This window comes from Loxodonta africana, chromosome 11 (assembly GCF_030014295.1).
Source record: "Loxodonta africana isolate mLoxAfr1 chromosome 11, mLoxAfr1.hap2, whole genome shotgun sequence".
Lineage (NCBI taxonomy): Eukaryota > Metazoa > Chordata > Mammalia > Proboscidea > Elephantidae > Loxodonta > Loxodonta africana.
The window spans coordinates 14,668,643-14,682,860 of NC_087352.1; the positions used below are offsets into that span (position 1 = coordinate 14,668,643).

Consider the following 14,218-nt stretch of genomic DNA (forward strand, 5'->3'; position numbering starts at 1 on the left):
GACGAGGTCCGGAGTGTTCTTCACTTCCGCCATGTGCACACAAATCCCGTGGGGGATCTTGTTTAAAACGCAGATTCTGATTCCGTAGCTCAACACTGCGCTTCCCATGTGGGATGCAGACTCTCCTGGTCTGTGGACCACATTTGGAGTAGCAGGGGACAGAACCGACTTTGTCACTCCTCCAACAAAACCCTCCTGTGCTCCCAGGTGCTCTCAAGAGAAAGTCCACACTCCTTAACTTGCCATCATTCATTCATTCAACAAACACTCCCTGAATGCCTGCTCAGTGCCCAACTCTGTGCTCAGTAGTGGCTGGGACATGGCAGTGACCAGGCCTTGTCCTTACAAGGCTCACAGCCCCATGGGAGAGCCATGTCACAGTCACAATCACACATTGAATGATTTAATTACAGTTTATTCATCCAACAGATAAAGATGGAGCTCCTGTTGTGTGCCAGGCACTGTCCTAAGTGCTGAGGAAGCAGCCCAAAACCAGAGCAGACAGAAGTCCTTGCCCTGGTGGGGCGTCCACTCAAGTGCAGGGGTTAGATAAGAAGCAATTATATAATATGATGTCAGGCGGAGATGGTGCTATGGAGAAAAATGGAGGAAGAGAGAGAGTAGAAAGTGAGGGGAGGGGGCTGTGCAGAGATCTGGGGGAAGAGTGTTCCTGGTAGAGGGAACAGCCAGTGCAAATGTCCTGAGGCAAGAGAAGGCCTGGAGTGTCTGAGAAACAGAGGGAGACCAGTGTAGCTGGAGCAGAGGGAGTGAGAGGAGAAGGTGGGAGAAGATGTCAGAGAGGGAAAGGGCAGCTCTTCTAGGGTCTTGGTTGCCCCTCGTGAGCACTTTGGTGTTTACTCCAAAGGAGGGGTTCTGAGCAGGTGAAGGACATAACCTGATTTAGGTTTAAAAGAGGGACAGTTGTGTAAGGCTCTGAAGCAGGTGCTTTTAATGGGGGAGGGGAATGAGGCAGTGGCATTAGATTGGTCAGGATGAAACTTTGGGAGGGGACAGGGGATGACTGGGCTCCTCCTGGCAGGGCTGAGGGCAGCAAATGACTCTGGGGTGTTAGTGAATCCGGAAAATATGTTATTTCCTCCCAGTCCCTTCCCACCATGCATATCAGAGGCTCAGTGCTGTTTCTGAAATGTGTCTTGTGATTGGTAAATGTTCACTACGGTTACTATTATTGTCCCTGTTGTTAGCGGCCGGCGAGTCAGCCCCCAACTCATGGCAACCCCATGCACAATGGGATCAGACCGTTGTGATCCGTAGGGTTTTCACTGGCTGATTTCTGGCAGTATATTGCCAGGCCTTTCTTCCTAGTCTGTTTTAGCCTGGAAACTCAGTTGAAACCTTTTCAGAATTAAGAAAAATACAAAGCCTCCAAGGACAGATGAGTGGTGGCTGGGCATGAGGTGCACTGGCCGGAAACTGAACCCGGGTCTTCCACATGGAAGGTGAAAATTCTACCACTGAAGCATCACTGCCCATAGCACCATCTTTACCAAACTGGACACCACCAGTAGTGGGACCCACGGGCACTGTGTGCCTCCTGAGATGATGCCACGAGGACACAGCACCACTTCCTGGGATTCCTGCCGAAAGTGTACCACCTGAATCTAATCGTGAGGAAACAAGACAAACCCAAATTGAGGATCGTTCTACAAGGTAACTGGCCTGTCATCTTGAAAGGGTCAGGAACATGAAAGTCATGGAAAGGCTGAGGAAATGATCCAGACTGAAGAATACTAAAGAGACCTGACAACCAAATACAACCAGTGGATTGGATGGGGAGGGAGGGAGAGCGAGAGAGAGGGAAAGAAGAAACAGCCATAAAGGAATAACTGGGACAACTGGGGACATGTGAACATAGACTGTAGATTGGATAATAATATTGATTCCATGTTAAATTTTCTGAGTGTAATAATGTAGGAGAATGTCATTATTCTTAGGGAATGAGGCTCAAGTATTTAGGGGCATCACAAGGGGGTAAGGGTGGGCTCCAGGAGCAGCCAGGAGGTGGGCGAGCAGGATCCAGCTGCTGGATGGTGAACCCATGACCTGTGAATAGCCAACCCTCCCCACTCAGCGCCCAAGGAGGCCTAGGGGCTCGGGCACCCACCTGTACTCATAGTCGGAGCCGGCCTTGGCCGAGCCATCCTCGGTACGGTAGTCCACGTAGAAGGTGCTGTTGCCTTCACCGCCCTGGCAGGTGACGGAGAGCAGCACCGAGCCGCAGTTCTCCAGGCAGTGGTAGAGGCTGGGCTCGAAGAAGATGCGGCTGGCACCGTCGTCCTCGTCCTCTCCAGGGCCCTCGGCCGGGATGGCCCTGCGCGACGCATCCGCCGCATGTCTGCGCAGTACGTTGCCTGCGCCGGTCATCAGCCGGGTGGCCTGGATGCGGTAGAAGGCGCGGCTCTTCTGCTGGTGCAACAGCGCGTAGTAGTTGGCGATGCCCACCAGCTGCTCCAGGTCCTTCTCCGGGTGCTTCTGCTTGAGGTCCTTAAGGATCTGGATGACCTCGCGGCGGCTGGCGTCCAGCTCGCGCGCCTCAGCCGGGCCCGGGCCCGGGCCCAGGCCCAGGCCACCCAGCTCGGCCCCCGGCCCCTCGGCTGCGCCCACGAACGTGCCATCCAGCTCGATGCTCTTCGGGGGGTCTCCCTCGGCGCCAATAATGATGCCACTGCGCGGGTCGGTGCGGTAGCGCTTGTACACGTACTTGTAGAAGAGCAGCCGCTTGTCAGCCATCCAGGCGAACACCACGCACACCGGGAAGAAGACCAGGGTCAGCAGCGCCTCCCACACCTGCGGGTGAACGCGGCGTCAGGACACGCCGCCAGGGGGCGCCCGCTCCACCCCGCCCCCGCCGCCAGGGGGCGCCCACCAGCCACCTGCCCTGCCCCCCTCGCCAGGGGGCTCCCACCTGCTCCTCCCTGCCTGGGCTCCCGCTACCTTTGGTGTCTCTCAACGTCTCTCCTCCATCACTGCCTCTCTAGTGCCACCATTCCACTCCCTCTCCCCACCTCTCACCATCTCTTCCTTTCTGTCTCTCCTGTCCCGCTCTATTTCGCTTGTCTCATTCCATCTCTGTCTCTCCCCATTTCTGTTTGTCTGCCTCTCTCTCTCACACACACACATACACATTACCCCCATTTCTCTCTCTCCACCTCTGTCTCTTTGTCTGTCCCTCTATCTCTTTCTGTTTTGCTCTTGTCTCTGTTCATCTCTGCCTCTTTCCATTTCTCTCTCTCTCTCTCATTATGTTATTTCTCTCCATCTCTCTCTCTTTTTGTTTCTATTTTGCACTTGTCTCTATTCATCTCTTCCTCTCTCCATTCCTCTCTGTCTGTTTCTCTGTCTGGCGCTCTCTCATTATTCCCATTTCTCTCTACCTCAGTCTCTTTCTGTCTCTATTTTGCTCTCGTCTCTGTTCATTTCTGCCTCTCCCTATTTCTGTTTCTGTTTTTCTCTTTATCAGTACCCCCTTTTTGTCTCTCTCCCTCTCCCCTCTCTTCATCTCTTCCTTTCTGACTCTGCCCCTCTTTTTCTCTCTCTATTTTGCTCTTAAACGAGCCCTGGTGGTGCAGTGGTTAAAGAAATCAACTGCTAACCAGAAGGACAGCGGTTTGAAACCACCAGAGGCTCTGAAGGAGAAAGATGTGGCAGTCTGCTTCCATAAAGATTTACAGCCTTGGAAACCCTATGGGGTCACTATGAGCTGGAGTCAACTTGACATCAGTGGGTCTTTTTTTTTTTTCATTTTGCTCGTCTCTGCCTCTCCCCATCTCTCTCTGCCTGCTGTCCTCTGTCTCACACACACATTACCCCATTTCTCTCCCTCCTTTCTCTATACCTTTCTGACTCTTTGTTTCTGTGTCTGTTTGGCTCTTGTCTCTTTTCATCTCTGCCTCTCCCATCTCTCTCTGTCTGTGTCTGGCCTTTTTCCCTGTCTCATTCTCTGCATCTCAGTTTTCTTTCTTTCCTCCTATTCCGTCTTTCTTCCTTTTTTCTCTCTCATTCTTTCTGGTCTCCTGTCTCCACGTTCTTCTGTGATAGCTTCTTGGAGATACCTGTCTCTCCCTGGTGATGTGCTCCACGGTCCACTCCATCTCTTTCAATATCTGTGTCTCTCCAGAGCTACTTCTCCCTCTCTCGGTCTCTTCTCTGGGTCTTTCTCTCTCCCTCTGTCTGCCTGTCTGTCTCCTGATCTCCTCATTCATTCATCCATCCACCATTTATCACACTGAGAACCAGCCGTCCCAGGTATTGGGGACCCAGACATCCTCAGCCACCACCAAGCAACAGACATATCCCTGCGCTGCAGTCCTAGCCCCTGTCAAGAGGCAGAGCCTAGTTCCCTTCCTGCCTCTCTCTCCCTCCATCTCCTTTCTCCTTGCTCCATTGCTCCCTCCCTCCTGGGATGATTCCCACTTCCCCACACCCACCCGTCATCCACGGTCTCCTCTCTGCTCACTTCTCCCAAAGCCCCTCCTCTGTTGCCCCCTAGTAATGACAGCCCTTGCCAGATTCTCCCTTTGGGGACAGGACTACAACTCTAAAAGACGCACAAGCTTAGTTCGTCAAGTTTCAGCTTCATAAAACGAGTCCCCATGTTGGCAAGCTGCCTCCCAGAGAGGCCAGGCGGCTCCAAGTTCAGATTCCGCTTCCAGAAGAAGGATGCCTATCTTAGTCTCTTCATCTGTACAGTGGGAACATCCCCAAGATGGAAGGAACTCATGCAGCCCTAGTGCTTAACATTGTCAGTTCCTGGCATGTGGAAAATAATACGCAAGATATGGAATTCCTACCGTTATTAACATCACCATTATCATCGCTGGTATCATTAATGGCTGCTAACCTTAAAAGGTTGGGGGCTTGAGTCTACCCAGAGGCACCTCGAAAGAAAGGCCTGGTGATCGACTTCTGAAAAATCAGCCCTTGAAAATCCTATGGGGCACAGTTCTACTCTGACACGCATGGGGTCACCATGAACTGGGATCAACTCCACGGCAGCTGTTTTTTGTTTGTTTGTTTGTTTTAGGTTCATTCAGGGTCAGGACTCAGTCTTCTCATTGCCCACGACATGCACATGCCTGAGCATACCAGGGAAATCCGCCACCAAGACTTGGTAGTTTGCCTTGAAAACAATCATGTAAAAAACCCAGATGTTACCTTTCTCAGTAGAGGTAAGAAAAGATTAAAGATTATTTCCATTTACCCGTTGCAATCGATTCTGACTCATAACGACCCTACAGGACACAGGAGAACTGCCCCATAGGGTTTCCAGGGAGTGGCTGGTAGATTCAAACTGCTGACTTTTTGGTGATAGAAGTACCTTAAAAAATGAGCCTGGTAGAGAAAATAACTTTTAAGATCCAATCTCTGCATTCTATTGTCCCTGTGTTAGCTGATGGTTCAGAGAAAAGGCAAGATTTGGAGACAGTAAAATCATATAAAGCTACCAGGCAGGCTTGTGGAAAGAAACGCAATTTTCAGTACAAGCTGTGAAGTGACCTCTCTCATCTTAGACTAACTGAACTGACCCTCTGTATATACCATGGGGGAAATTCTCTGTTAATCAGAAGACAATCTCAAACCCCTAAGATCTGCTTTCCTCCATGCAGGTCAATAAAAAATGATTCTAGAAGCTTCAAACCCTCATCCTCCTTCTATGGCCCCCGGGCACCGTGAACATGACCCCAGGGAGGGGCTCATTCCCACTGAGACAGGGGGTATTGGAAATCTGGGAATGTTTACTGGTTGCCACCATCATTTCCAGTTGCCGGGAGTCGACTCCAACTCATGGCGACCCCATGTGTGTCAGAGTAGAACTGTGCTCCATAGGGTTTTCAATGACAGGTTTTTTGGAAGTAGGTCACCAGGCGTTTCTTCCTAGGTGCCTGTGGGTGACTCAGACTTTTTCAGCTAGCAGCTGAGCACTAAACCATTTGCACTACCCTGGGACTCTCATGGGGAGCCCTGGTGGCACCATGGTTAAGACCTTGGCTGCTAACCAAAAGGTCAGCAGTTCAAATCTACCAGCTGCTCCTTGGAAACCCTATGGGGCAGTTCTACTCTGTCCTATAGGGCCGCTATGAGTCAGAATCTACTTGACGGCAAAGAGTCTGATTTGGGGGACTCCCATGTGTATTGACGTTGTTGTTAGATGCTGTCAAGTCGATTCCGACTCCTGGTGACCCCATGTGACAGAGCAGAACTGCCCCCATATCGTTTTCTAGGCTGTGATCTTCACAGGAGCAGGTTACCAGGTCTTTCTCCCATGGAGCTGCTGGATGGCTTCGAACAGTCAACCTTTCAGTTAGCAGCCAAGAGCTTAACAGTCGTGCCACCAGGGCTCCTTCCCATGTGTACACCAAAAAAAAAAAAAAAAAAACCCAAACCAAACCCATTGCCATCGAGTCTATTCCGACTCATAGCGACCCTATAGGACACAGTAGAACTGTTCCATGGGGTTTTCTAGGCTGTAATCTTTACAGAAGCAGACTGCCACATCTTTCTCACTCAGAGTGGCTGGTGGGTTCAAACCGCTGACCTTTTGGTTAGCAGCCGAGCACTTAACCACTGCATCACCAGAGCTCCTCCCCACAGGTGTACAGACAAATTAATTAATGGTAAGAATAGCTAACATTTGCTCTGTTCCAGGAACACTGTTCAAAGCCCTTTCACACATAGCAATTCAGTTGTTCCTCATAGCAGCCTTAATGAGGGAGGTACTATGATGACCCCCATTTTATAGGTGGGGAAACTGAGGCACAGAGAAGGTAAGTAACTAGGTCACATAGCTAGTAAGCAACAGAAGTGGGATCCGAATCCAGGTCATCTGGCTCCAGGGTCCATCCACCAACCCCTGAGTCTACAAGATCTCTCTTCTACTATCTACGAATTTCAGAGTAAGAATATGTTGGTAGTATCTAAGAGCAAAGGGGATGTAACAAAATATTTGGTATAAAAAGGAGGGCATTAGGTATAAATAGTCAAGTACCAATGGTCTAGTTCAACCCTGTCTATGGTTCAGGTGTGAAAACTGAGGCCCAGAAAAGGTAAGGCTTTGCCTAAAGTCACACAGCAATTCTGGAGAAAATCCAGAGCTGGGACCTGTCCTCTCACTTGTCCAGAGCACTGCATCTGGGGAGAATTAGGGTCATCTTTGTCTAACCCCAGTTCGTCCAGGTCTTTAGTGAAAATGTCCCCAAATGCTGGTCTCCATTATTACTCCCAGAGGGATCGCCCGTGGTTGCTCCTCCACTGAGAGCTGGGGCATTTTATTCTCTTTCTCTCTTCCCTACAGCTCAGCCAGTTCCTTCTCAGGGAAACATCTCCTCCATCTCCACCCCTACCCCACCTCTTGCCCATGGTGTCTATAATTCTTTTTCACAGCACATGAGAACTCTGATGCATTGGTCAGCACTTTTCGCCATGGCAGCCAGGAAGCTCAGCGCTATAGCCACGGGTCTGCTGCAGTAACTTTCTCTCTCCTTCTCTCATCCTGTCTTCTGGGGCTACTTTCTCCCCCTTTCCTCACTGTGATTTCTGATCCCTCAGTTCTGCCTTTATTGTGTCATGTGCAAAGCATTTTTATACTTATAGCTTCAGATTCTTCCTGGAAAGAAACTACAACTGGCAAAAACATGACAGAAAGGCGTGAATAGATCATACACATATGAACAAATCCTGGGCTTCCTTACATAAATTATGCATGCATGAGAATGAATTAGGCCAAGCCCACAATGAATTATGCAAATGTGGATGGCTGCAGTGGGATTGTGGGAAATAAATTAGGCAAATATTTAAAGAAAGATTATGCAGTATGCAGGTTAGAACCTGGGCCAAAGAGAGGTAAATAATTATGCAAATATTGGTGTAAATTATACAAGCTCAGTGCCAATTATGCAGCTGGGGGTCAAAATTTTGTCTCACTGTTGGGATAAATTATGCAAAGTGGTCACTGTGTTTATAGCTACATCGGATGACATGTGCGTATAGATTACACTGAAGTGGCATAAATATCCCAACATCAGAAATCAGGGATGAATAATGAATGAGTTATGCAAACCATGGCTGCATCTCTGGCAAAGACAGCTAGATTATGCAGATGTGGGCATGTCTCCATATAAATTCATGGATAAATTATGCAAATCACACCAAGTTACCCAAACTAATTATCTCTGTCAGAAAACACCAGGCTGGATTATGCAAGCGGAGCATGAATTATGCAGAAAGGGAATGCCTTATTGCAACAGCAGGAATAAATTATGCAAAAGCCGGGGGTGTAGGAAAACATGCGAACACACTTGGCCAATACCTGGCTAGGCTGTGAACTGCAGCATGCATTATACAGATCTCAGGGGCTCTGCTAGTATGTACAGCGCCTCTGCTGGAGTTAGAAGGTGCCCCTTCTGGGTGAGTACACTGCAAAATCTGAGTGGATACATTGCAAAACAGTGCCCCCTCTGGGCAGATGAGCCCCTGCCAGGGCCTGCAATGCTATCCAGAGATGAGGCTTGGGAGCTTGGGCTGGACTCCAGCTCTGGCTTGCCCTCTTCAGCCCAATACCGTTGTGCAGTGCACGACCTGCACAACCATACCTGGTGGCCCTCAGATATGAGCATGCATTTACGCAAATACAGAAGCTCTCCAAGCCCAGGGAGTCACCTCTCTGGATTCTGCAGGCACACATGCACCAAAGAGGAGGTTTGCGGGTCCTTGCTCACCTGCACCACGCCTGGGGAAAAGACAGCAAGGATGAGATAAAGCCAGACATAGGCGAAGATGCTCCAGGAGGCAGTGACGAAGAAGACTCTCAGGTGCTTGATCTTGCGGCTCTCCCCAGCCGGGATAACATAGATACACACGGCAATGACTACAAACATGTTGAAGGCAGCACTGCCCACGATGGTGCCTGGGCCCAGTTCGCCCGCCTGGAAGTTGTGACCGCAGACCTCGATGACAGACAGCAAGATCTCGGGGGCCGAGGAACCCAGAGCCATGAGCGTGAGGTTGGACACAGTCTCGTTCCAGATGCGGACGGTGCCCACACTTGTCTCACCATTGGCCTTGGTGATAGTGATCTCCTTCTCCTTGGACGTGATGACCTCGATGGAGGCCATGAAGCGGTCAGCGATGATGGACACGCCCAGGAACATGTAGACCATGGCCACAAAGTAGACCACAGCCCGCGCCACCTTGTCACCCAGAGATGGGTCGTCGGGCTCCCACACAGGCAGCAGGACCCCCGGCTGACAGCGGTTGGAGCCCTGGCAGCTCCCCATGCTAGCATCACTGTCATTGGCCAGGGGAGGCGGTGGGGAGGGGGTCGGGGTGGCCGCCCCCAAGCCAGGGGGCACCCCCAGGAGGAGTGCGACCCCCACCAAGGCCAGGGGAGCCATGGGGGGTGGCGGGGTCCTGTGGAGGGGAAGGGGGGTTCTGGGTGAGTTGAGCAAATCCCTCCCCATCACGCAGAGTCAAGGCTTGTTGGGGGTGGAGCATGGGAGGGAAACTGAGAACCAATGCAGGGAGGATGGAAACGGAGGGAGACACACAGAAACAGAGACAAACAGACACAGAGAAAGCCGGCAAGAGAGAAGGGTGCAGAAAGATCAAGAAAGACAGGAGAACCTTCCCGCACTGCAGGTGTGTACAGGAATTGGGAAACAATTTGGCTGTCCCTATGGCAGCTGAAAATCAAGCACTCTACAACCCAGCAATTCTGCTCTGTGGTGTGCACTCCAGAGAACCATGTCCATAAGACACATTCAAGAATGTTCATAACAGCTTTATTTTTAATCGCTCCAATCTGGAAACACACCCCAATACCTATCAGCAGTAAAATGGATCAACACAGCATGGAGCCCACGTGGAATACTACACAGCAGTGAAAAGGGAATGGATTCTTGATACATCCAACAACACAGACGGATCCCACAGACCTGACAATGGATGCATGAAGCCAAGCACAAAAGAATAAGAACTGTATCATTCAGTGTATGGGGCTGGGAGTTGGGGGCCTTAAATGCACAGGTGATTCCACCTGGTCCTCGAAGGGCTCCTGCTTGAAGCTTTGGGCTGTGCCAGGTGTTCTGGCATCTTTCTCAAGTGGAGCTGGGAGGGGCTGCTGGAGGATCTCTCACTCACACAGAGGGAGGGACAGAGAGCAGCTCTCCCCGTAATGGTGGCAGTAGTCTCTCTCTCCAGTCTCCTGGGTCTCTGATCTGGGCTTTTTCTGGATTTCTGTAAATTGCACAATTCCTTAGCAGCTGTGACGTATAAGGTCCTGTGTTGGGCTTTTTGTCCCATTTTAATGCTACTTTCCCTGCCTCTGGTCTTGGCTTTGAGCAGCTATTTCTGTGTTTCATCTAACCTTGCCTAGGTTTCCTTTAAAAATGCAAATTGGCTCACATCATTTTCAACATGGCCCAGAAGACCCCACAAAATCTGATCCCCTCTCCTTCTCTGACCCCATTTCCCACCCTCTCCCCCTCACTCTGATCCAGCCACACTTTCAGGTCTGTGGGTCCTTGCTCAGCCCCAACTTGCCCTCTTCAGCCCAATACCATTGTGCAATGCACAACCTGCACAACCATACCTGGTGGCCCTCAGATGTGAGCATGCATTTATGCAAATACACAAGCCCTCCAGACCCAGGGAGCCCCAACTCTAGATTCTGCAGCACATATACACCAAGTAGGAGGAAACCTAAATGAGACACATTCCTGCCTCAGGGGCTTTGCACATGTTGTTCCCCTTTCTGAAACACTCTTTCCCACATATCCACAAGCCTTGTTCCCCCTCCTCTTCCAGGTCTCCAGATGTCACCTCCTCAGTGCAGCCTTCTCTGACCACCCTCTCCAAAATGACGCCATCCCCCTTGGGGAGTCCCCACTCATTTCACAGAGGAGAGGGTCAAGGCTCAGAGAGGTGAAATAACTTGCCCAACCTCACAGGGTACCAACTCCATGGCTCCCAGTTTCTCTTTCCAGGTGAAAGAGGGGGCCCCACTCCTAGCTCCTCTCTCCCACCCTCACGTTGCCATGGTAACCCACCCAGTAGCCTATTAAAAAAAGGAAGGATGAAGGGGGTGTCCTTTGAGCCTCCATGACCTCTCTCTTGGCCACCAGCCTCACTTCTCCAAGTGGCTCCCATTTCTGTCTGAAAAGTTCTTCTCTGAGTCTAACCCATAACCTTCCCCCAACACACCCCCACATACCCACAGGTTGGGAACTAGCTCCTGTGGGGGAGGGAGGCAGATTGTTGGCAGAATGTCCCGGGAGAGGGACGGAGTGAATGTGTGTGTGGTTGGGGGGGTGGGTGGGTGTGTGTAAGAGAGAGAGAGACTGTGGGCGGGGGAGAGGGGTGATTCTTAAAGGGCCGCCACGCAATTAGCCCCCTTGGCAAGGCCCCTAATGATACATCTAATTAGCAGCCCCCTAATTAGTAACAACTTAGGCATAATTACAAACCCGCCAGGATCCAAAGCAAAGACTCCCGTTTTCCTCTCCTTTCCTCCTCCCAGGCTTTTAGGAGATAGGGGGGCCACCTAGGAGTCAAGAATTCCTCTAAAGCATTTAACTGCCTCTCTCTGGGAGGGGCAATGGCCTGGGAAGTCCTTCCTCTAGTCTAGCCACCTATCCCTCCTGCTGCAGCCCTCAAGGGAGACCAGGGACAGCCTATGAGTGTTCTCATACCTGCAGGTCAGCTTGATCCTTTTTCCTGCAACCTAGTTTGCTCTCACTGGGGCCTTGGCAGGAGAGGCTTCAAGGGAAAAAAGCACGAAGATAAATATTTGTGAAATGAGTGACCAAGAGGTCCGAGCCCTGTCTCTGAGAGCTGGGACAGCCAGGCCCCTTCTGCTGAGGCTCCTGCCCACCAGCAGTCCTGAAATCTAATCCAGGTTTAGAATCCAGGGGCAAAAGGATCAGGTTGAGCCCACAGTGGGAGGTGGGATAGCAGATGGCGGGCATCAGCTCCGGGTCCCAGGGAGGTGGCAACATCTCCCTGGGCCATCTCTCTCTCTAGCTTTGTGGGCCCACCACCAGCTGGGTCAGTGGCAAGCACCCCAGTTCTGCCTCACATGCCTCTTGGATTCTTGGTGTTCTCATCTGTGGAGCAGGACTCCTGGCTTAGGTATGTGGCCAGTCTGGCATGTCAGGTGAGACCCTGTCCCTGAAGCTGCTGCCACCAATTGGGGTGAGGGTGCGTGGTGACTGTGTTCATGGCGGGGGCTGGGGGTTCCCACTGCCCCTGGGAGAAACGTGTGAGGCGGGGGCACCCACTCACGACTCCCCCACAATCACATGATGTCCCAGCCTGAAGACCATACAAACACCCCCAGAGTTCCAGTGTTCAGAGCTGGGAGTGACACCTCTGACTATCAGTGGGTAAACTGAGGCCCAGGGCTAGGAAGACTCAGCCAAATCACACAGCTTCAACTCAGAGATGGAAACTCCAGGTGTTGGACTCATAACCCAGCAACCATTTAAACCCATTTGAGTGCCCCACGGGCATCGTCACACAGGGCTGTGCTCTTGTCTGCAGCCACAGAAATGATGGACACACTCCAGTGCACAAGGCACCCCCGCCCACCACAGCATCAGCTGGCCACAGGCACAGGCTCACACACCCTCCTTATCACTGAATCTCACCCGCCTTCTCTAGAGCCCCCAACCCTCGAGGAAGGAAGAGGATGCAGTGGCCAGGCACCTCTGGACTCAGGGGTCCTCCTGGAATCCCAAAGGGGTGAAAAGCTTTGGAGAGCCATCCCCACCGGGAGACAGGTCTGAGGCTGGAATGCCATGACAGGCGTGGAGGTGAGACTGCAGGAAGGGACTGGCCTGGAATAGGAAAGGCACTTGATATTTGTCGAAAAAACAAATGAATCAAGAAATGGACAAACAGCAACAGGTACAGAAGTTAGACTACAGGAAGGACCAGCCCAGTCTATATGAAGGAGGAGGACATTAGAGTGCAGAGAGGACTGGTCCAATCTCTACAGCAAAGGATACAGGTTAGATTGCAGGAAGGACTTGCCTCAGAATCCCAGAAAAAAGGCAGGGAAGAGGAGAGGCTCTACTCGCTGGGGAGCAAGAGAGCACTAAGCTGAAGAAGGGAGAGGAGTTTGATGGGCTCCAGGTCTTCTAGGGGAGCCCACTCTAGAGGGGGATCTTCCTCCTCCAAGTCTCCCGCTACCAGGGGTGGTGATAAAGGTGTGTAGGAGGAGCGTCCACAGGCTCCCAGGGAGAGCAAAAGGAGAGAAACAGAGACGGAATACCCAGACAGAGATGGAGACCAGGGAGAGAGACATGCAGGGGAGAGGAAGACACCAGCAGAGATGTGAGCAGACAGAGACACTGAGACAGAGGAGAAAAGAGACACAGAGGCACAGACAGAAACACACAGACAGTGAAAGAGGGAGACTGAGAGAAACCGAAGACTTGGACAAGGAGCGCCAGAGACACAGAAAAGAACAAGGCATAACGAGAAACAGGGAGATGAGACGAGAGAGAGACAGGGAGACAGGGAAAGGCACTCTGACTTTGCAAGAGACCCCTGAGAGGTGTGGAGACAGAAAAGATGAGACCCAGACACAGGAAGGCGGGGGCGGAGGTGGAGAACGCAGGATGGGGCTGCCCCAGACGGGGGTGGGGTGTTCTCGCCCCCTCAGCACCCAGGAGGCACCCCCTCCCCAGCCCCCAATTCCCCTGGAGCGCAGGAGGGACTGAGGGTGTTGGGGCGGCGACTGGCGCCCCCACCCCATTAAGGGGTCCTGGCACTCGCGCCCAGAATATGCAGCCCCCCGCCAAACGAGATCAGGGAAAAGCGACTCCCGGATTCTCAAATCCCCCACCCGGCCGCCTGGGGTAACACCGTTCTCCCACGATCCCCCCCAAAACTGGGGGTCTCTTACCTGTGGCTACAGCCTGGAGTAGGTCCCCCCAGGACTGGGCTGGCAGTGGTGGGCGACTCCACCCGAGAAAGAGAGAGAGAGAGGGAAAGAGAGAGAAGCCAGAGACTGAGAGGGAGAGCTGGGGAGGAGGGGAGAGAGAGGGGATGGAGGGAGGAGAAGGGGGGAGGGACACGGGGGAGGGGGAGTCAGCGAGGGAGGGAGGGAGGAGGGGCGAAGGAGAGAGCTGGGAGGGAGGAGGAGGAGCAGAAAAGGGAGGGGAGGAGGCAGAGGCGGGGAGAGGGGAGGTGGAGAGGA

The 14,218-nt window shown here is 52.1% G+C and overlaps 1 protein-coding gene across 10 annotated transcripts in view; it reads right to left on the minus strand.

Moving 5' to 3' along the window:
* The window catches only part of SLC8A2 (solute carrier family 8 member A2), a 28,747-nt gene extending 19,324 nt beyond the window's left edge, over positions 1-9,423 (minus strand). For 7 of the 10 annotated variants that reach the window (XM_064293905.1, XM_064293911.1, XM_064293908.1 and 4 more), the window contains exons 1-2: positions 8,736-9,423; positions 2,126-2,808 (exon numbers count right to left, since the gene is read on the minus strand). In XM_064293905.1, the coding sequence (XP_064149975.1) occupies positions 2,126-2,808; positions 8,736-9,410 (1,358 nt within the window). In that variant the 5' untranslated portion in view covers positions 9,411-9,423. The remainder of the gene's footprint in view (positions 1-2,125; positions 2,809-8,735) is intronic. The other 3 variants (XM_064293912.1, XM_064293914.1, XM_064293913.1) reach the window with 1 other exon arrangement.
* Positions 9,424-14,218: the final 4,795 nt, after the last annotated feature.